Source organism: Metopolophium dirhodum, chromosome 1, assembly GCF_019925205.1.
Source record: "Metopolophium dirhodum isolate CAU chromosome 1, ASM1992520v1, whole genome shotgun sequence".
NCBI classification, from domain to species: Eukaryota; Metazoa; Arthropoda; class Insecta; order Hemiptera; family Aphididae; genus Metopolophium; species Metopolophium dirhodum.
The window spans coordinates 118,865,565-118,891,271 of NC_083560.1; the positions used below are offsets into that span (position 1 = coordinate 118,865,565).

General features: G+C 29.3%; 1 protein-coding gene across 1 annotated transcript in view; it reads left to right on the plus strand.

Moving 5' to 3' along the window:
* Positions 1 to 20,495, plus strand: part of LOC132937423 (uncharacterized) — a 41,285-nt gene extending 20,790 nt beyond the window's left edge. Inside the window, exon 2 of the mRNA XM_061004241.1 lies at positions 19,127 to 20,495. Coding sequence (XP_060860224.1) covers positions 19,133 to 19,855 — 723 coding nt within the window. The 5' untranslated portion in view covers positions 19,127 to 19,132 and the 3' untranslated portion in view covers positions 19,856 to 20,495. The remainder of the gene's footprint in view (positions 1 to 19,126) is intronic.
* The last annotated feature ends 5,212 nt before the right edge of the window (positions 20,496 to 25,707 follow it).

A 25,707-nucleotide genomic window follows, 5' to 3' on the forward strand; every position in this document is an offset into this window, starting at 1 on the left:
TGCGATTTGCACCTAAGGACATCCAGACGATATGCCGATCATAAAATTTATAATTGATTGACTCGGAAGACTGCGTATTACAATTTAGCAACGTTTCACTAAATTTCGTATGGAATCGTGTAATTTTTTGGGTACAAAATAATTTTTGTTGTCATCAAATATTATAGTGATTGTCCGAAATCGAGTTGCGAAAAAGGTAAATCGTGTTTCACCCGTTTTTGGCGCCCACTCGACAATTCCAAATCATAAAATAATTTTATTTGTAATTATTATAATATTATATATAAATAAAATAAATGAGATGTCATACTGAGTTATATCACTCAATGGTTTCGAGACCCCTTCTAGATCACGACAGTGTTATATTATTATTAGTTATTAGTTATTACGATATCGTGGAGTTTTTTTATTGAGTGGGGTGAGCCGAATACACAAAAAACTAATTATTGACTGTTTTTCCGCAAGAACCAGTGCAGGACGGCTAGATGAACTAAAAAATATGACGCATTAAGTCGTAAAACATACTTATGGACAATTACACATACACTATCCAGTGTGGTTTCAGAGTAAAAATACGTATCACAAAAAAGAGAGAAGAATATAATATTTTTAAGATAACCTCATAATAACTGTTTTTGAATACTTAAATTATTTCTTGATGAGTTATTAAATTAAATATTCGAAGCTCTATTTATTTTACTTTTTTAAAATAACTGTAACTTTTTTAGTATGCTGTACCCATTTAAAAAAAATGGACATGAGGTTGACTCTAAGTGTGGTTTACTTTGCTTTAAAACCACTATAGAACAATAAATTCATCACTATTCTCCGTATATATCTGCGATGTTTTTACACTACAAAATTGGTGGTATCACGTCTTCTTAAATAAAAATTGTTATTAAAATTAATTTTCTGAAGAATCAACAAATATTTTAGATTTAAGCTGTTATTATAAACAACTGGACTGGACTGGAACCGAACCTAACAGAACCGGAACCTTTAATTCAATAAATAAAGTACCGGAACCGAACTAGAATTTGTAAATTAAATTAGTTCTTTTAGGTTCAAAAATAAAATTATTTTATTTATCATAATTCATAATTTAATGGTGTGACTGTTTTCTGTATAAGCTATGTATGATCATATGAGTTTTATAATATTTCTCATACTTTTAATGAAAACCGCATTCCTGATAGGTATTTAAATTTATTATAGTTTTCGGTAGTTACCCTAAGTACCTTATAAAGGCTAAATTATCTAAAATTGGTACCAAAATTATTGGGAACCAATACCCTTATTCTTTTAAACAAAAAACCAGAACCGGACCGGACCAGTTATTTTATTTTTGGAGAACCAGAACCATAGGTTCCATACCGATAAATTCAAAAGGTTCCAGTCCCTGAACTGAACCGAGTTAAAAAATTGCATTAACTTTCCCAAGCATGATTTAATTTAAATATTAAAATATTCAATATAATGTTATACATCTTATATTATATAGCGGCTGAATCATAACTATTTATTAAGCAGTACCACTATTATAATAGACGTCGACTTCGACCATAAGTCATTATTTAAAAATGTTTGTATAAATTGTATATAATATGTGTATGTATTTATTAATTATTTTATTTATATGTTTGGTTCAACTGGTCAGAAACAAAATTAAATATACGTCTTATCGGTTTTTTAAACACGATGAAAGATTGTCAAGTCATTTATATTATTATAAGATAAAGAATAAATGATATTATGTGGTTAATATATATATATAATTTATATAATATATTAACATTTTAATAAAATCATTTTTATATAATTATATTATAAGAATAATTAAGGAATAATAATAACCCTGTGCCTGGTAGCAAAGTTGCGAGTTGGCCAATTACAACATAATAATATAATATTATAGATAATAAAACATTTGTAACAAGTATAAAATACATTTTTAAATAAAACAATATATACTTTATAAAGATTTTTAGTATAAAACTTTAAATAATGTTTTTAATAATTTATTAAAATAAATGGCTATGTGGATTGTGGGTATACAATTAGTTTATCTTTTTTTTTAAATCGTATACAGCGTGTTACAACTAACAAACAAACGTATGTCGTAAAACGTATGTAGTTGAACGTATGAGAAAAATTATGAAAATTATATGGTCAATAAATAATTTAAGATTTACATGTGTGCCTCACGTAGTATGCGAGTATGTGTCTTTCTTTAATTCCATGATAAGTAATTTCATACGCAATACAACGACAGTGTCTGTCAGCCTATATATTACTAAGTATATTCTATGATATATATTTTTATAATTCTATCAAAGTAATATGGTAGCCACGTGGTCGTTTCCACCAAATCTAGGTGAGACATAGGTATTCTGGTACTGTTTTCTAAAATATTTTCGAGAAATATTTTAATTTTACACTTTGTTATTGCAGTTGACGTGTTAGTTATTCTGTTTTGAACATATTTTATTTTTACTATATAATTTGGATATTAATTTATTTAAAACTGTTTATTTTGTTTATTTTTATAATATATTATATAATAAATACCTAGCTACATACATTAGATTAAAAACTTGAAATTAAATGTTTAAACTTTAAATATATATTAATATTAAAATGCATATTTTAGGACTGTTCATTGAAGTGTGCATGGAACGATTCGTAATAATTTGTAGTTCTGCATACACTATCACTGAAATTAGAACACACTATAGGAGCAAACGTACTATTATTGGAAATATAATTTTCAAAATACCATACATTTTATCACACAAAACCAAAACTATGTGTAGTGGATCTTAAATCAGAAACGATAATTTTGGAAAAAAAATGATTTGGTGGAAACGAAAGCAAAACTTTTTTTTTCCTTTTGGCGGGAAATGATTGTTGATGGAAACGAATATTTACTTTTTAGTATTGGGTGGAAACGATGCATGCTCTCTTAAAAGGATGATGTCATAAATCGCGTACATCTTTAATTTTTTTGACTGGGAACACTTTAAAAGTTATGCCAATAAGTGACTAATTATACGCTGGGTCAATGATTCGGCACTATGCAACCATTTAAATAGGATTGTGACATAATGGTCCAGAATTATTCTTGGAACGTGAAAAATTTAAATTCCAAGCTTCGTTTTTTATGATTTTATTCTCAGCCTGCAACACACTAAAATGGGGTGGGAGATTATGTAGACGAAATAATTTTGGGTGCAAATTTAATTTATTATCAGGGGTGCTATTAGTTCTGACTACAGTCGTTAGGGCAGGTTGAATTATTTATTGCCGAAAACATTGCATTTTAAAATATCGTTGTATGTATACAATATAATATTATATTATAGCACATACCAAAAGTTTTAAGCACCTACGAATAATATTTTTAAATTACAACTAAAAATCGTTATTCTTTGTTTAAAACTCTGTAATTTTTGCCAAATTTTAACTTATATAATGTCTGTATAAACATGTATTAGGCATGTCGTATACTTATATTATTTTTATAATAATAACATCCTATGAGAAACCTTGTATTATACTTTCAAGCTTTTTGACTAAACGAAAATTACTACTTTAGTAATTTTACTATTTCTAGTTTAGTTCTATGTTATATGCATGACCTTCAACATACTATAATAGTAGATAATTTTCAAATGCGTGACAATATTGACATATAATATGAATTTAATCAAAATTCAAAAGTAAATAATATTGTGTTAGTGTTAAACAGACAACAGAATGACCGTCGACCTATACCAGTTTGTTATCAGTGTTTGAACCTATTGTAACCTTAGTGAGAACTATTAATAATCACCATCGCATGCATGGAGAATGGAGTTTAAACATGTATAGTTGATAAAAGGTTCATTTCATCATAGTTTACATTGGTCATCTGCAGCTCGAGTTTTTGTACATTATAATATCTGTTGAGTTGTAGCCCGAATAATATTTATAATTTTAAGTTGTGTCTATCATACATTTATACATATAATATTATAGCTTTCCGTTTAAATTTTACGACGGTTGACAATTATAATATTAATCTTTTATTGTTCGTCGTTTTATGACATGGCTATCATATATTATATGTTATCGATCGTTGTCTGTTTAATAATGACAGTTAAAAATAAGGAAATTAGAACTAACAAAAAATATTAAACATGTTTTAGCCAGTGCCATAATGTCAATTTAAAATATATAAATTCATTTTTATAATGTATATTTTTTAATTAGTTCGTACCAAAAAAAACATTGTCCAACATTTTTATATGTGCAAAAAAAAACTGGGCTGCAGAAATTCAGAAGAATATTTTTACCGCGAGATGCAACTAGTAGCCACTATAGCCACCTAAAATTTTGGGGACCTTGAGTTTTATAAAAAAATGTAGGATAAGGCTCGTTTTGCAAATATGGTTTGACACTTTATTAGGTATTTTATTTTTGGTATTATAGGAGAACACTACGTAGTACGTACTCTTAGCATCTTATAATTATATCTACAAGTTGTTAAGCTAATGGAAATGTGTGGCTACCTAATTGTGTACCTGGAGCGCCATCTTCTAATATTGGTTGGAAATAAATTAAGCTATCAATGTCTATTGAAGAAAACATAATTCCAAATCCAAATATGTATTGCTGGAATATTTATATTGCTTGGATCGATTAAAGCTAATGAAATGCATGCCTTATTAATTCACCGGTATTTTTTTGAAACGAATTATAAAAAAATATTATAATTTTATTCATAGAGATTGCACAAATTCTAGTTTAGAACTGATTGTGAATAATAAATTACCCATACCATGTGTATACGTCAGGTAAAAACCCGATTTCATTGACTAGTTGACTAAATAAAATAAAAAAATAAACGTTTTTAATATTTTAACTCACGAACACGAATTATTATTTTATTTTCAACAAATGCATACGGACCTTAACATATCCAGTTACATAATGCATTCTAAACTACCTATCTAATCTAATCACCGATCTCGAGTCTCCGGTTTATAGGCAGTTTAGTCACATATTTGAACACGTTTTGTTGTCATACATTGGACAAACGTGGGTCCCCTTTCCCTTCTTAACCCGAACACACGTCGTGTCGGTCACCCTCGGCGGCGATAGACGGCGTAGCTGCAGCATCGGCACCGTCCTGTTCAATGCTCGTGCTGCAGTCACGCAACCGCAGCCGCCGACAGTAGACGCATTACATCCGAGCGAGCAGCACGTGCGCGTGAAAGTTAACAATATTACTATTGTTTTTACTTTTTTTTTGTTGTTTTTTACCGACGGAACAGTACTAAAATGTCGACTTTAACGGAAAACATTCCACTCAGATTGGGTCGGAAAATGAACATCATTAAAGAGGTGACAAATGAAAATAAACAAAATAACGAACTTCCGTCCGAGGACAGTTGGGACGACACTTCAATACCGTCGATGTCGTCCGAGGAGGAGGTTAAGGACCAGCAGCAGAACGACGTCGATACGATAGTCAACACTCATCTTCGGTCAAATGTCGGTCAGTATAAGTCTTCCTTCCAGCCACTTCCTTCGCCGCCGACCGTACTGCCTCGCACGTTGAAGTGTGGCCCGTCTCCGAACGTTGGCTGCACCATCGTCGTCGACGTCGCCAACGAGGCCGGTCAGCGGTCATCGGACGATGTCGAACTGGACGTTATTGGCACACAACCACAGCTTATGCAATCAGAAGAGTCACAGATACAACAAGAGCAGCTCCAATCCACCGCCGTCCCTTCCAAGGAGAATCGTCCAATAGAATTTGCCAGCGAAGACGAGCCGGAAATCAATGGATGCTGTGAAGCCTGCCTCTACTACACCATTAAGTGCTGTGATTTTTTTTCACTGGTTTGAAGACACCATTGCCATGTAATATTTTAATCAGCATATATAATAAATAGAATAGCTAAATTAAAATTTCTTATAAAAATGTCATTAGGTGTTTCAACATGCAATATTATTATGGACGACTATTAGCCATTAGTATGTATAAAAACTAGTATAGAGGATCCCCAAAAACAGTAGGCTATGCTATTCCATATTCTAAAATATAATTGTCAATCTAAAACTGGGCATTCTAACCTTGATTTTCTAACATAATATTAATATTAAAAAAATGTTTCCTTAACAGGGCGTCGTACCCGCATACGCAGTGGTTTCCGTCTTGCTAACAACTAAATAAATTTAACAATATATGTTTTTATACTTAATAGTTAATATTAGGTACCTTAGTATGTAACATAGCCTGCTAGTGCTGGGGAACCTTTGATAATTAATATAGTATAATAAAATAGTCGTCCATAACAGTAATACTACTGCGTTATGAATTTTTAATGAATAATTAACTTTTTTTTTTCTTTTAAATTTGTATTTTTATAAATTACATTTTATATTTTTCCGAGATTATTATGTTAATTTATTGATAAGCTAAACCTATTTATTTACACACAATTTAAATGAATATAATTATAATTTACATTTGACATGAATAATTCAGTTTAATAAATAATAAGATGTTAAATACATTTTTGTTTTTATTTTTAAATTTAATAGGAATGTATCATTGTTTAGGTATGTGAATATACCTACAAATTAAGGAACAATTTTCGTACACAGTGGCGTAGCCAGGGGGGTTGGGTGTTCAACCCTCCAATCACCACCTCATGAATGATCCTGACTACGCCACTGTTCGTACTACTAAATTTTCGTGTCCGTTCTCTTATCAAATATAAAAGTAAAAATATAATTTAGGTTTGTAGTGGTTTGTTATTTTATAATAATTCAATTCACTTAAGAGGATGCTACCCATGCATTAATTGTTGTCTCCGTGTTACACACGTCTACGACATATCAAATTATCGTTCACTAGTTTCAATAGTGTGCTGTTAGTTTTTATATTAGAGTGATTTGACCTATTATCAATTTTTTAGATAATAACATTATCTATGTTTAAGGAGTTAGTTTTTATTCGATATTTTAATTTTCAAGCAAGATATGAGCATTTTTATTTTTTGATATTTCACATAACCATATCGTGAACATAAAACATTGCTCTGTTGTGGCGGCCAGTTTCACTATAGATTTAGAGTATGATAATTCAACGGTGTTTTATTGATAGGGCGTAACCCTAAAAAAAAATCGAGATCGATTTTTTGGTATAAACATTTTTAGAAAGTTAGGTGCATAATCTGTAAAAAGGGCGTTTATTAGATAAGAAATATGTCTAACTGATAACAATTATTATACTGAATGGAGGCGCCCTTTTAATAAAATAAAAGTAAAAATATTAGTAGACATGTAAAAAGGGCGTTTACCACAAAATTTTTATTGGTTATGATTTATTATAAGAAGGGCGTTCAAGAATATGAATTTAAAAGGGCGCATACAACGACTACTACTTTTAATGATAATAAATATAACTCACATACATTTAAGGATTATAATGATAACTTTTATCAAATTATCAACATGTCTACTATATGAAATTATATTTGAGATGGACCAATATTTCAAAAATATACTTTAAAAACACTATTTAGTTCCTCCTGAATAATTTCAATTATGTGGTTTGCGCTCTTTCAACAAAACACCGTCGATATGTAAATTCAACTAACTAGGTAGACTTTTTTATATATCGGCGAATTAAGGTTGATAACCAAAATTGCCGAACATCCCCCTAATCTTACATCTATTATCATATTTAAATAGTGGTGGGAAGGAGGAGGGGGGTTGGTGTCTCACTAAATGTTCTAGAAATAACAGTATTTTTCATACTGATTGATAACATTATTTTACTTTGGTTTTCTTACACAAAATACTAAGTAGTATACATTTACTGTAAAATAAAAAACAAAATGGTAATAGATAATGGAGGAAAACAATATACGTTTATGCAGGTAAGAATGTAAGATACTCAAGACTGCATGCGGATCATCGTTCCATCATTCCTAAATGGTCTGAAGAAAAAAAAATGTATATACAATTAACAATAATTTTTATTGTAAATTATTCTTAGGTATTATTATTATTTGTGTAGCAAAATCCTGTTATCCATTTAATTTTAAATAACTTTTGTGAACGGGTCTTATTCCCATAAACTCCCCCATAGATAATCTACTTATGGTTATTATATAATATTTTTTTGCGATGCGATGATACCAGTTGCAATACCTATAATAATTTAATTCTATAACAATCTAGTTATTAAACTATTTAAAAATAAATTAAAAATTTCAAATCAAATTTGATTATTTTAAAAACAGTGTATTTAGTATAGTGTGGTTAATATTAGCACACCAATTTGCCTGGGACACTATGATTAAAATGGTTTTATTCCAACCCACTGAACGGAACAGGAACATAAAATTATATTATACATACCCAGTCACAAAATACTTCGTACACTTACTACCACATTCGGTATGCACACCACCAAAATGTAAATGTTTGCGTGTTTACTTCGATCAACAGTGATGACCTACGTGTATGCTGCGACTCTGCAGCTGTGAGTGATTTGTGTGTGTATACTTATAACTTATAAGTTATAACTACGGACAACAAGGTAGGTAAATAAAATATAATATATAGATACACATACGACATACCTATATAATATATTTATTTATTCGTATGACTTTACGATGAGCGGTAGCACTAAAATATTTTCTTATTAGATACATAACAGGTTAAATTTAATTATAACTATTATCATTATAAAATAAATATATAACTAATATAAATAAACATTTCAAGGCACAAAGTACCCTAATAAAGCAAAACAGAACAAAAATCACAATAAGTATCACATTAAATTAAATTAAATTAGTTTATATGTCTATAAATACAGATAAATACCTATATAATTGGTAGATCGTCACTAAAAGGTAGACAAATATGGAATTCATAGCAACACAAACAAAATGTGTAATATGATTAATCTGATACCACACACCACCCACGTAACTAAACAAATAATAATAATTTAAAAGTTACAAGCCTGTACAAGTTAATCATAATTTTTGATTGAGTGAAGTTAAGTTGATTGAAAACATTTTAATAAGTTTAAAGTTTATAGTAAGTTATCCTATTTTTTTCTTCAACTCAGTTAAGTTAATAGTTATATGAAAACTTACAACTATCTTATTAACTTAACTTAAGTTAAGTTATTTTTTTTTAATTTATAAAAAGCCAGTAATATGGTTTAAAATAATAAAAAGTAAATTTTTATGCAATATCATAATATTAATATCATCAATAATAATTTTATTATATTTATTATTTAATTATTTATAAATTAACGTAACTTGGATTTGATTAAAATTTAATAGTAACTCGTTATTTATAAAGTTGATATCAATAAAAATCAGTTAAGTTAATAAATATAAAGTTTTAAAAAGTTAAAATTAACTTAACTTCAACTTTTTAACTTGTTTATGCCCAGGCTTCGAAAGTTATATCTCTATGACTCACGCACGCGAAATAAACACAATATAGTAATGGTTTAAATTATACTTATAATACCCATAAGTAATTGTTTTGGGATAAATTATGCGTCAACAGAATGTGAAGCTAAATAGCGTTTTTTTACACACGACAATATTATAATTATGAATCTTCAGCCAGTCGTTCACGCGACAGACAAATTGTGCCGATATTGGTAACTAAAATTTGCAATAAAACATGTAATAGTGATTAGCACCTATATTATAAATGCATAAAATATACTAAGTAAAAAGGGGTACCTAAGTGGGTTACGGTCTGCTGTACAGGGAGTTACAAGACGTTCACTGTAATAGATAGTGTTATATTTGAATTAAATGATATATTATAATTTATAATATCATTGTACACGAAAAACAATTCTTAGCGAAGATCAGAAAAAGTCAGTCCGACCCATGGACCGGAACCTTTATGATTTTATCAGTTTGGGTTTAGGTTTCTGTTCTCAAAAACCTAAAATTTTGGTTTTGGTTCTGGTTTCGGTTTTTAAAAATATCAAGTTTCGGTTAATACCGGTTTTGACCCTTATTATTTAACTTTTTTTTTATTTTATTTTTATCAATAAAGTGAAATATAAAAAAAATTAACATATTAATAATCTCTATTTAGTGACAGGTATTTGTAATTAAGTGTAACTATTTCAGAATTTAGGTAATATTATAAAAATGAATTATTAAAAAAAAATAAATAAAAAATAAGAATGAATTTTTGACATACCCATGTTGTAATAATTTAAAACTTATATATACAAATATACATTTTAAAAATATATACTGCAGTAACGGTGACGGAAGAACAGTTCAGTAGTAGGTAAAGTCAAAGTGTCGTACAGAGCATAGTTCTATTAAGAGTTAACGATACCCGCATTAGGTTTAGGTATTTAATATTATCAGTGACGGGTAATTAGTAAGGTAACAATTTATTATTATAATTTATAATTTATATGACAACTTCACTGAATTCTGAAACACTTATAAACGTTGAAATTGCTATTATTTTCAGAAATTCTACAGTATCAATTGCGAATTGCGATTTTATTAATATCGGTTACATGGAAATTAAAATTTGGATTTTTGGTATTTCTTTTATGGCAATTCTGTTGTACACATAATAATATTCTTATTTCTTATCAATGATAAACTTTTATAGATCTACGGTTTTATAATTATTTATTATTAATAATAATTAGTTATTACCTACTTACACCATAGATAAAGTATCTATTGGATTTAGGAACCGAAACAACCCGAAAAACCCGTAAAAACATCTACATCAAAATATAGGTTTCAGTTTGTATTGAAGGGTTCAGGTCCGGTTTCGGTCCCAAGATTTTTAAAAGGTTTCGGTCCAAAAACGGTTAATTTCAGTACGGTCCCAACATCTGGTCAGCCTACGATATTAGTATATACATAACTAAGTATATTTGATGATATTTTTGTGAATAAATTAATTTGCTCATCTATTTACGTGGAACCTTGTTCATATTTTTCAATCCTTAGCTATACAAATTTAACATTTTATAAATTTTTAACTACAAAATAATTTTTAAATATTAAATTTGATACAATTTAAACTTTAAATGCTTAAAAAATAATTGGGACTTTGTATTTTTAACGTTTTTCAACTGTCATTGTAACAATATATTAGGAACGTTGAATTCTCAAGCTTTTTGACTCAACAAATAAAATAAAATTGACATTATTTTATAGAAAAAAAAACTAAAAATATTGGAAACTAAAAATGTCCGTAAACAGTTCAAAGCAAGACAAAATATTTTGAAAGTCTTATGGTGTGTATAAAATGCTAATATAAACATTCAGTGAAAATTTCATGTATCTTCGGAAATAAAACATTTTAAATTTAAAATAAAATAATACACATCGCATTGTAAATCAATACATTCATTACTCCGCTCAAAATCAAAAAATTAATATGTTCGCAAGCAGCTCAAAATGAGTCAAAATATTTTTAAAATTTTATCAAATTTAGAAAATGACAAAATGAAAATATGTTGTAAACATTGGAACCATAAACGATTATAAAAATATAATTTGACTTATCAGTAACATTTTTTTTGATAAAAGTAGAGAAATTTAATAGGAATATTATAATAAATTTTCAAATCTTAGATATAAAAAGAACATTTTTATGAATTTCTAACTTGAAATAGTTAGCAAATTTTCGTGATTTTTACAAATTTTGTAAAAATTCGAACTTCAGACGCAAAAAATATTATGTATTTACGTTCTATTTTTTTTTAATTTCCACTAACAACAACTTATACGAGGAACCTATTGTATAAAATTTTCAAGTTTTTCGACGGTGTGAAATTTTTATTTACCTTCGGAAAAGATACCGAAGTTGAAAATCGAAGCATTTTTCAAGTACTAATCATGTAAGTACACAAATACAAAAAAAAAAAAATGTTTAAATTAAAAGAAAAACACATCATTATAAAATCAATACATTCATCACTCCGCTCAGAATCTAAAACTAGTTACATTTGCTTTCCACGGTTTAAGACGTTTAAGTTAGCACGTTGTTTGTTCGGTGAACTCGCGAACTTATAACATTAAGTACGATATAAGACTAAATGTTTTACAAATAATTAATATAACTCACGCGTAATAATTAATATTAAAGCTAAAAACTAAAATAAATCACAAAAACCGATAATTTGCGGATTGTCTGTGTGTGTGTGCGTGTGTGTGTGTGTGTGTGTGTGTGTGTGTGTGTGTGTGTGTGTGTGTGTGTGTGTGTGTGTCGGATACAGGGTGCCTGAGGCTGAAATCGTGATACAGCAGTGGTGTTGGGTAGGAGTACATCATTTTTTTTAAATAAATAAATTATAATGTTTGTGTGGCGGTAAATGGTGATGAGTGGCAACACCGCTGCAACTATAATGGTTTCTACTAACTAAATAGACGTATTTAGTGGAGCGTGGGCATCTTGCACCATTTTTTTTTTTTAAATTTTGGTATTATATAATTTTCATTTATGTTATTGTGATTTGTGAAATGGATTTAGGACCGTAAAGCCAGGCTGTGGCAGGTTGTGAGCAATGGGCGGCAGAAAATCATATATAAGGCTAGCAGTGCGCCATGACAATATGGTGTTTATGATTGATAATATTAAGTCGATTATTTGTATGTTTATCAAATACATACGTGTTCAAAACAATTTAAACAAAAATCTTGGAATAACAATAAAAAATGGGTGGTCTTAAAATATTAATTATTACGATAAAGTAACAACACGCGTATTTGCGGTGCTATATCAAGTCTGCAATTCACTCGTTTTCATAACCAATATTATATCATACCTATCCTAATAATCGATAAATCTATACAAAACTATTATAAATAAGATCTCTCAGATTTTCTAATGAATTGTAGTATTTTCTTTTTATTGTCATTGCCTATAGTGATGAATTGTTGATACATTGATTATAATGTATTTCACAACTATAGATAATGAAAGTGCAGATTTATACAGATTAAATTACCTTAAGATGATGTCCAAGCGCTATTTGTCTTATTTATCCGACCCACATGGCCACATGCCACATAGCATATTTCCGTTCAGTAGAACCAACCTTGACTCTTGAGTGTATATATTCCTATGTTATATTATATTATACTATTATTAGGTATTATAGCCATTAGGGTAATAATACTCGCTGAAATGGTTTCGGTGAACGCGGTCAACTCGAATTTTGATAGTCGGAGAAATTATATTTTTCCAGGAAACGGCTTATATATACAACATTGCATCTATATAATTATTATGGAGATAACACTTTGTTATTTTCAATTATATTTTATTTCGTGATTCTATCGCTTTCAAAGAATTTTATACATGTAATTTCATTAATCATACAATTTTATTGTTCTGCTTATTAGCAGTCGGTGTGCACGATGACCGCGACAGTGCAACCACAATACGTTTAAATGTTTATAATTGTTCACAATTACATTAAAATATATTTCTTTATTTAATTTTTTTTTTTATTTAAGACTTTTTGGAAATTAAAGGGAGATTATAGTATCTTGCTTGTTGGCGTTAAATGGCATACTCCTCTAATAGTCAGCCTATTATGATTTTACTATTGAATTTTGTCACCATTTTAATTTCAAAAGCTTATAAAAAAAAATTGTAAAATGTGTTTTTAATATTTTTAGTTGGTATATTAACTTCTAAAGAATAATAAATTAAATTTTCAAATCATATTGTTATAAATTAAACATTTTAGACTTTTTTAACTATAAAATAAAATAAAAACTTTTGAAATGTCGACAAATTTCGTAAAAATGCTATAGCTTTAACCCGCCAGCGCCGCTCACCTCGTTAGTATTTTGAGAGCTACTTATTTATTTATTAGTTGATTCATCTGATACTATTTATACCTTCAATCGCCACATGTTTTAATATACTTTTGCCAATATAATAATTTTATGAATAATTCTTGATTAGATATCGACATGCAATGTTGTTAATACCCATAAGTTGAGCGTTGCACTTACTCAATAGATTAACCAAATACTTTTTCGTAAACTCGGATCTATTTTTAAGGAGCACACAACGTTCATATGCGTACTGTATAATAATCAGCAAAATATTTCAGACCACTAGGGCTAAGATGAATGATAATGATTATATTATTATATAATTATGTATAAAAAATTATAAATTAATTTTTAGTGGTGAACAATTTATAATTAAGAAAAAATGTAAGAACATTTTTTGTAAAAGATTAAAATATAAATAATTTGTTGTTGGTTTCAATATTTTATGTTCATTGTATAATAAATAATGATGAAAAAACCACGAGGTGAGCTCACTCATTACTAAATGGCAGGACCCTGCATAGCGATACCAACGACGAGTTAAATTCTTATAAAAAAAATATGTTTACTATGTATTAATTCAAATAAGATCAACTTAAAAGGAACCTTATATTACATTGTCTCAAGGTTTTAGACCAAACGCACAATTTTTTATCAAAATTTATTAAAATAAAATTAGAATGTCAGTCGTCTAAAGCAGTGTTTCTCAAACTTTTTACTGTGGTGACCACCTTTTTGAATTTCAATTTTTTAGCGACCCTCCATTCACTTATGTTTTGTATGTACTCGCATAGAATATAAATTTTTATTAATAATCAATATTAAAAGTACTGTTTATTGTACACACTACACAGTATAAAATACATGTAATATTATAATTATTATTAGTTAAGAAAAAGTATTAAACGTTAAATTTTACTTCATATGCGACAATAAGTGATAAAAATGCTATTATAAACATTTGGTAAAAATGTCTAGTATCTACGGTTAATCATGTGATATTTCTTCGTTTTCGAGTTACATCATAACAAAATAAAATCATTACTGGTATGTAAAGTTTTATATCACATTTTTAAAAAAATTAAGTGTAATAAAAATAATTATAAATGTATATGTTTTGTTATGTCTACTTATGTAATTTGTAATATAAAATTATAATTTTGGTTATAATAACATGTGTTGTTTTGTAAAAAAAGAAAATATTCAATAATAAATTGGTAAGGGGGTCCGTGATTTCTAAAAATCTTTCTTCAGGGGTCCGTGATCTACAGAAGGTTAAGAACCGCTGTCATATGGTGTATAGTGTATATGAAGACGTCGTTGTTATTCGTCAGTCACACACAAAATATTATACGAGTGATATTGTAAAATATTTAGTATACACGCTGATAATAATATAAAGGTAAACAATATCATCTTCGATGGCGTCTTCTACCATTGTTATCGTTTGTTCGAACCTTGAACTTATTACGTAAATATTTAATAACATCAAAGTTTTTGTATTTTTTCATTTAAAACTGTATGTATATATAAAATAACTTAATTTTAATTTAATATGAAATTTACTTATATGTCAATAATACGCCGTGTTTCACTATTCATTTATTACTTGTTTTAAATCTATTTGAATTGTATTTAAAATATTTTCTGAATGGATGTTTTATGTGGACATTATAATATTATGTTTATATTAACTATAATACGGTTGTTAGTGTCCGTTTTTTCAAATTACGAAATTCTATAAAATTTTAAAATTATATTTTATATTTTAGTTACTACCTTAATTATAATACTTTTACACTAATCTACAGATCGATACCTATTTAGGGGGAAGGGGTGAGGGGTAGAAACTGAGTAGATTTTGTTAATTTATTTTTTATTTAAAAGAAGAGCAGAGGCTCTAAGTAGATATAAATGTGGCCCCCACGTCAATTTTAAAACCATTAGAATTATCAATGTATATTATGAGAAAAACAAATTATATTAAGAATATTATATTATACTAAACACGTATTATAAATAAAAAGGTGAGTTAAGTGGATGTCGCTCTGCTGTACAGTAGGTTACAAGTGGGTCACTGTAATGGATGGTGTTAAATTTGAATTCAATGATATAATATCATTGTATAAGAAAAACGATTCTGAGCAAAAACGGTCAGTCAGCCTATGATATTACCAAGTAAATTTGATGATATTATTGTGAATAAAGTAATTTATATATAACCTTTTTACGTGGAGCCTTGTTTTCAATTTTCAATCCATAACTATAACAGTTGAATATTTTATAAATTTTTAACTACAAAATAATTATTTAATTATAAATTTGATACATTTTGTCAACATTTGAACTTTAAATGCTTATAAATAAAAACTGTGACTAAGGATTTTTAATTTTTTTCATCTGCCTTTGAAACAATAACCAAGGAGCTTTCTATGAAATTTTTAAGCTTTTTACCCAACAGATAAAATTTTATTGATATTTATAGAAAAAAAAACTAAAAAAAATGGAAACTGAAAATGTCCATAAACAGCCTAAAAAAAGTCAAAATATTTGGAAAATGTTATGGTGTATAGAAAATGCTGATATAAACATTCAGTCAAAATTTCATGTACCTACGGTCATTTGTTTTTGAGTTGCGTTAAAAACCAAAATCGATTTTTTCGAAAACAGATTTTGTGTAAAAATTCCCGTTTTTCCTTAATTTTTCTTTTGTTTTTCCCGTCGCTTTTGAAAACTACTTTTAACCCCTCAAAGTACCAAATATATTCACTTTCCTATCAGAAAAGTTACTGTTTAAGAAAATCCAAGCACTTTTACCATCCTAAAATGTGATGACAGACACAAAAAAAAAAACACACACACATTATTGTAAAATCATTACATTCATCGCTTCGCTCAGAATCTAAAATGAATGTACAATAATTATTATTGTATAGTCGGATAGTGATAGAACAGCATACATAAATTATCGATAAGGGTGATGAAACAATTAAACTCGTGTGACACAGCAATGTCCTATGTTGGTAGTGGCCCTGGGTGGGGAACTCTTAGGGTTGGTAATTTTTTGATGTCCGAATAAAACAAAAGTTTTGTAGGTTTTTAATTAAAAATATTTTTTAAGAACACTTTTAAGAACTTATCAAACATCGTTTGATAAATATTCTTATAGTAACAAATTCACATTTTCGGCGTTAGAAATTTTATTGTGGCGATATGGTTTTTTTTTACGGATGCACCGAAGCGATATTGCATCACTGACCAATGTGCAGTGAATACCTTTATTTTGGAAATACCATAGCGCTCACACAGTCACATTAGTTTCAATTCTATTTCCATTCGTAATATTTTCTAGTTGGTATTGGTATTAGGTACCTATTCTCTGGCCCACGAGAGTCCATACGTAAATCGCGCATCGATACTGACGTACCCGACGTCTGCCGGCCAAAATTTCTCCCACTATAGTGCCATTCCCACCACTCGGCAACGTGAATACAGCGGCTCATAAAAACACAGCTATTAATTGCTGTTTTGGGGGTGTCATATGATTCTCCATATTGAATAAAAAAAACTAAAAAAAACAAAAAAAAAAAATTCGTTATAAATGAGTAGTATAATACTTATTGAATTTTTTATACACGTATAAAAAGTTTAAAATTTTTATAATTCCTTGTATTATAGCTGAATGATTATTCAATTCCGTGCTTATCTTTTAATATGTTTTACTCTCATACACATCGAATGAAAATTATTGTTGAGCCCTCGACCCACCGAAAAACGGAAAATTTAATTTGAGGTCAAAACGTAGGTATAAACAATTAGTACGCTATAACGGACAAGGTCAAAGTGGACGCGTCGCGGTCGTTGTGAATAATTACGATAATTGAAGTGGATTTTGGACGTATTGCCGTGTGATATTTGGGGTTCTCAATATGTTTGAAACATGATTTCGGAATCTTTGCCTTACAATCACTATTACTCATAAAACAAATATATTATTTTGTATCCATAAAAATTACACGATTCCTTACGAACTTAGCCAAAAGTTGCAATGTTGTGCGACGCTCATCGATTATAAATTGTATGATATAGGATACACTAAGAACGAAACGTGTGTTCTAAACTGAGAAGTATTTACAGAAATTATTTATAATATTATTATAATACGTTCAGATATATACATTATAATAATATAATAATAGTTATTATATTAATAACATTATTACCACATTATCGAAGTATTATTTATACATTTAGCAACATTTATCCGCAATTATGTCGTTTTGGGGGATGATAAACTCTTCCGAATGTATGGTTAAGTCTCCAGGTATTAGTAGTTTTTAATTTGGTAGTTGGTACTGAATTATTATCACAATAATTTTTTTTTACACGTAGGTAAAAATGCGTAGGTATATGTCATTATAAAATTATATTTTTCATATTTTCCCGTATTATAGCTGAACGATTATTGCATTTTGTACTCATTTACCCTTTAAAATCTAGTATGCATTATTTAATTATTATTTAATTACACTCTCATACGTTATATATAAATTGTTTACGAAATTAAATATATTTTTAATCAGTGGGTTTATATTTGAAGCATTTAGTGAAAGGCGATAATTTACAATGTATCTTTAGGTGGCTTTATATATGTCTAACACTGCACTGAATCGGAGGAGGGCTATATTAAAATATAATACAAAACATAATATATATATATACCGTTGTACGAAAACACATTTGGGTTTTAAATAGTGAAAAAAAAAGTCAAGAAGGATCAACACCCCACCCCCACCTTGCACCTTTTGTACATCAGGTAAAAAGTAGGTAAACGCGTATACGGTATAACGGGCAAGGTCCAACCGGATGCGACGTTGCAAATTGTGATAGTGGAAATGTTTTGGACGTAGGCATTGTCGACCGATATGTGGGGGGTTCTTAATATCCGATAGATAAAATTCCGATAGACCTCGCACCGTTATTAAGTATATCGCTGACCGTGGACATTTTATAACATTGTCAGTCGCTCTGTTGTCACCGTAACCTTCGGACGTGCCCGTTTCATTAGCTCTCCGACCGTTAGGTACGACTGTGCTGTATAGGACTGTGCTGTATAGGACTGTGCTGCAGGTATAGTGATTTTTTTGGTCACTCGTAATTTTTATTTTTATTTTTATTTTATTTTTATAATTAATAATTTTATTTTTTTATTTACAATATTGTTAATTTCTTGTTGAACATAGCGAAATATGGAGAACAATACGAACAACAATGGAAACGCACGCAAGAGTAAATCGGTGAGGTTCACCCAGGAACCTCAAGTATTTGTTTTTCAGTCCAACAACGACGGGGAACCGATAGCGACGAGCCCATCTCCTCTTACGCGACCGGAACAGGGCTCCGTCCGTGAACGCGCCAGGCGGTACGATCAGAATGTGGCGTGGCGCTCGATCCCTCTGCAACCGAGGCCCCCAGCACTGCCTCCGAGGAACCCTGTTCGGGCGCCCGTCAACCGGGCAGCTCCGAAACCGTTACCGCCAAAGCCGCTGCCACGAGCCAAAAATGACTCGACTGTTACAAATATCCGCCAAAAGGTACGCATTTTCAGGCGTTGCCCAGACACCCGTCCCATAACCGAAGGGCGTGAAGTCATGCCGCTGGTACCGCACTACCGCATGAAGGTGCCGGATACGCCGCCGCCGCCGCCACCGTCTTCAGTGCCGTTAGCGCCGTTGGCGCTATCAGTAGCAGCCGCACAATCCGCACGATCCACTCCGTCCACGTCCTCCACACCATCCGCGCCATCCGTGGACGACGACGACGACAACGGTATACGTGTAGCGGACCAATCCGACGACGTTCAGACCGACGGGACCACCGCTGCCGACGGCCACGATGACGACGACAGACCAGGATGCATACAGGGTTGCATTCTGTTCATCGTGGGTTGCTTCTCCTGCATCATTGGATAATTTAAGGTATTTCGCGTAAATGTATAGTAAATATTTCGATTGTTTTCGATTTTCATACGTTAGTCACATTACCTAGTTAGTAATTTTAATGTTAAGTTAAGTACACGTAATGTGTTGTCTCTGTCTTACACACGTACGACATAGATAGATTACGACTAGCACAGTTTTGGTTTCAAGAGTAAAAATACCTATTTTAAAATGAAAACATGAAAATATTTCTAGAATCACACTCAATATATTTTTTAATGTCCATATGTATTTCAATTTTTTATTAGATATTTTTATTCTAAAACCAAAATTGAGTTCTACTCAGACTGCGTAAACGCGATTTGTCCATGTCGTACGTGTGTAAGGCGGAGACAACACGTGCGGGTGTATCACAAATCTCAGTAATATTATGTATACGTACAATTAACATACGTCGGACGGACTACATTAGAGCCACTTATTGGCTATCGTCAAAAATGTTTTCTTATAATATTACTGTAAATATATAAGCCGAATATTCGTCTGACGTGTACTTGTCATTATTGTATAAATAATAATCTTTTTTTTTACGCCGGACGGACTACATTAGAGCCACTTATTGGCTATCGGCAAATCTTCTCATAATAATATTGTTGTACATATATAAGCCGAATGTCCGTCCGACGTTTACTTATCATTAATGTGTAAATAATAACTTTTTTTTTGTTTAATACAACAAATTCTTATCTTGTATCTAAAATATGGTTGTTTTGATTTTTTTCCCCTGTGGCTTACCAATCCCATACTAATATTACATTATATTTTACTTAACATTACGACAATTATAGTTCGTATGTTATTTCAAGGCAGCTATAAGCGCTCATATGCGCAGTGTATAATATAGTTACACAGTGTTCAGTCGTATAGGTATGCAACAGTGCATTAGTATATAGACACAAAGTAAGTTTAAAATCGTGTTTTTGGTTTTTTCCCATCAAGTTCATACCTTGATAAGTAGTAGGTACTACCCGTATAGGTACTTAAAAACGAAAAACCATTTACACCGCCATCTGATAATATAAACTCCATATATTGTGTCACGTAATGTCTACGCATCTGCCGAGTACCTACCTACAAGGGTGTTCACGTATAGGTATAGGTATAATTCGTCAAATGGATGTCTACCTTATTATCATATTTTTTGTTATATAATAATATGCTATACGTGTACATAGGGTGTAGTATACGTGTTTACTCTGTACATATTACATAATAAATAGGTTCGTACGATGTTGCTTTAAACTTTACAACAGATCAGAATCGATTTGCAAAACTTTTTCAGGACAACCGCAGTAATAAATATATTATGTAAATTATAGCTGTATAGGCGTATCGTCAAAAATAATTTTAAGCAATTAATAATAATAATATTTTATTATATCGAGTAATCCGGTAAACGAGGTAAGTGAACCACCTGTAATGTATTTAGGTGTCGGTCGTTCGTCGAATGTAATATTTGCACCTATAGAACTGAATAGGACAAACGTAAATTGCATCCAATACATTTCAGGTATACATTTTTATGCACCTAGTAAATTACGCAAAAAATAATAAAAAATATTATATATAACAAATATTATTTATAAGATAGCCATTATAAGCATTATCCAGATGACACCACGAGGAGGCGGCTATCACTATTCTCGAAAAATGATTTTTGTTTTGGTTAAAATAAATAAATAATTAAAAATTGGAAAAATAAAATGTGTTTAAAACAATTAGGTTGGGTGTGTTAAATCGTTTAAAAAATATTTGTTAGATTAAATTATATGTATATAGGGTAAATAACAATAAAAAATAAATTATTTACACCAATAAAATAATATGTTCAATGGTGTTTAAAATAGACATTAATTAATTATTCAGGGTTACTTAAATACTATGACGGCCGCAATTTACAATCGCACATTGGATCAAGGTTTATAAGAATTAACCACCCCATAAATAACATTTCTGGTTATTATTATTTTTCTTTTTTAAATTTTTAAATAACTAAAACTGCAGAATAGTATAAATGCATAGTTGTAATTAATAATAATAAATTATTGTTTTAGCTTAATTATTACATCTCTATGTATTAATACGCAAGCGCGTTTTTGCCTTGCCTACCTGCAATAACTCAAAGTCTCCAACTATATACAGTATACAATAGGGAAAAATAAATATATATCATTGAAATTAATGTACTGTGAAATAGAAAAATAGGAAACACAAGAGTAAATTTGTACACATAATATTATAATGGTCCGGTGTTATCCAAATATAAAAGACAATGGCTGTAGTAGCTTATATATTAGACACTCTTATTATTCTAATTATTGTTGCATAACACATAATAATATAAAATATAGACGATACGTGACATGTCTACAATACATTGTATCTAATAAATAGATAATTAATCGCTTCAATCATCACAACAAGTTTGATTTGCGGAAATTTTTCAGGAAAGCCGGACAACTGCAGTAGGTACGACCTAATGCGTATTATTGAAGTATCGTCGAAAGTAATTTATTTGGCCGATAGTAATAATATTTTATTTATTTTTTTTTTTTTTTATTGATCTTGAGTCCGGCATCTGAGGCCATTAGCTATTTTTAGTTTTTACTGTAGGTTATTAAGTCGGTACGGGGAGGAACACGTATGTGTTTAGTTTGGCAGAATTTTTGATTGGGCACCCGTAGGTATCTGCCATGCCCGGGTGGGGGATGGTGACACTTGTTTTCCGGACACCGTGACTTGTCCGAAGAAAAATGCCGCCCATGGCCTAGGAATCGAACTCGGGTCGACTGCGTAACAGCCGACGCCTTAGTCCGCTCGGCCACTCCGTGCCCCTATTTTATTTTATCGAGTAAACGGATGGTATATTGGTATATAGGTATACCTAGTACCGGCCCAATGGATTTAGGCAGGGGTGGACTGCGAGGTAAACGGCCCAAAACCCTTTATAACAGCTTCTTTAGGAATACCTATTTTTTCGGGTAGTGTATCAAATATATAATACACCTATTCATTCGTCTTTTAGTCCAGAGAATCTCTGAAAATATACCTACTAAATACCTTAATTATTGCAAATATTTCCGATTACAATTTATTACAGTGATAACACCATATAGGTACTCAAAATATTAGGTATTGATTTCAAGTAGACCAAATAAAAACGCAGTTACGTCTCTTCTGCTACGAGGTATAGTATATGAGGATACCTCGTATTTGAACTTTAAATGCTTATAAAAAAAAATTGTGCATATGTATTTTTAATATTTTTTAACTGATATTGTAACAATATATCAGGAGCCTTGCATTAAATTTTCACGCTATTTTACCCAACAAATAATATTTTATTAATATTTATAAAAAAAAAAAAACTAAAAAATTGAGAACTAACAATGTCCGTAAACAGCTCAAAACGAGTCAAATTATTTTCAACATTTTATCGTGTATAGAAAATGAAAATATAAACATTAAATAAAATTTCCATGTATCTAGTTTTTGAATAACAACAAAATAGCAAAATCGCTACATGAGAAATCGAATGATTACCCGATATTATAAAAATATGAACTACAAACACTCATAAAAATTTAATTTGATTTACTTGTGGACATTCTTTTTTTTTATAAAGATAGACAAACTTATTTATAATCTTGTATTATATTTTCTAACCTTAGATTTAAAAAGAAAAATGTGTATGAATCCTCAACTCAAAATAATTGGTAATTTTTGTTAAGATTTGAACTTTAAATGCTTATAAAAAAAAACTGTGACCACGGATTTTTAATATTCTTCAAATGTCATTGTAACCATATAGTATGAGCCTTGTATTAAATTTTCAAGCTTTTTTACCCAATAAATAAAGTTTTATTGTCATTCATAGAAAAAAAGTTTAACAAAATTGGAAACTGAAAATGTTCAAAAACAGTTCAATACACATCAAAATATTTTTAAAATATTATCGTACATAGAAAATGCAAATAAAAACCACCAGTCAAAATTTCCTGTTTATACGTTAATTTGTTTTAGAGTTAAACCAAAAACCAAAATCAATTTTGTCAAAAACCGATAATGCGTAAAAATCCACATTTTTCCTTAATTTTTATATTATTTTTCCCAGCGCTTTTGAAAACTATTGAGATTTTTAAAATTTTCCTCCTGAATGCACCAATTACAACAACATACTATTGAAGAAAATCCAAGCACTTTTACTGTTAAATAGTGATTACATACACAAAAAAAAATTTAAAAAAAACACATCATTTTCAAAAATACATCTCTTGCTCATAATCTATAATAGTTTTTAGAAATCAAATTTATGCTAAACAATATTTTTCTAGCATAATTCAAGTAAGTATTTTTTCCATTAAATCTGAAGTATTTTTCACAGTTTAAGCATATTTGAAAAATCTACATTTTCAAAAATATTACATTCAATAGACATTTTAAAATTCTTCGACTCTAAAGATGACCTCAGTCATTTAATTATTTATAGTTTACTAATAACCTCTCACATTTTATTTGAATGCACGACAGAGTTAAAATGTATTCATACACAGAGTACATATTAAAAGAAAAAAAATTAATATTTTAATATTTCAAAGAAATGAGCAATTTATTGACATAATATATTAAACAACAATATTAATTGTAATGGACATTTTTTTTTTCAATTTTATAACATAATACATCCTAAAATAAAATTGATTTATTTCTGAATGCATTAAATGTTTTCAAGGAAGACCTGACGGATGAAAGAACTTTTGTTCTAATCAAATAATTAGGTATTTTTATTTTTATAAATAATTTAGTCACTTGAACTACGTGTATAATATAAAAAAAAATTTTTCTAATGAAAATTGGAAAAATTTAAAATAGACAATTTGTAAAACTAATTATAAGAACAACTTTGTAGGTAAAAACATTTATCTCAGTCAAGTAATTTATTTTTTAGAATTTTTGATAGTATAAATATTTTTTTGAGTAAATTAATTTAGAATGTAATTTTTTTATAACTTTTTTCAAAATATTAGTTTTGGAAAATTCTGGACAATAGACTTTCACAATTTTTGTCTTTTATTTGCATCATATTTTATTTTTTTTATCAAGTCTTCCTGACACATCCTGTATATAAATTATAAATAGACAATATGTTATATTATATATTTTATAAAAAATGATAAATATATAATCTTTTTGATAATTTTGATGTTTGTTTACTATTGTTTTTATAATTTATTTCATAATTGCAATTCATACTCATATTAAACCAAAATCATCTTGATCAGTTTCAGAATCATCGAATTATTATAATCATTACTTTTAATATAAAATTATAAACTTCTCTTTTGCAGCAAACCTACAATATTTTCATAAATATTTGCAAATAGTTCAATGATTGTAGTTTAGCAATAATATTCTTGCGGTCAATGTACCAACCAAATCAGATAAAGTGTTTAAACATTTTTCTGGATAAAACTGATTTTTAAAATTGTTGGTTAACTGGTTAAGAAATTATAATACAATATAGGTACAACATACCTAATATGCTCATAAATCATAATATTATTATTATAAACTTATGGTTAGACTATGAACTTATTTTAGAATTGTACCAACTAATAGTGGTTGTTTTTTAAACTGTTTCGAATTTAAATAAATTTATTAATAATATCTTAAAATGTTAAAATGCCCCGGCGACCCGACCCACAAATATATATGTTGCGGCACACCAGCCTGGTCCACCCCTGGATTTAGGGGCCCAGTGCAAAGTTTGGCCAGGCTCCGTATTTATTTTCTTATTAACGGACTTACTTTGTTTTTATATAATT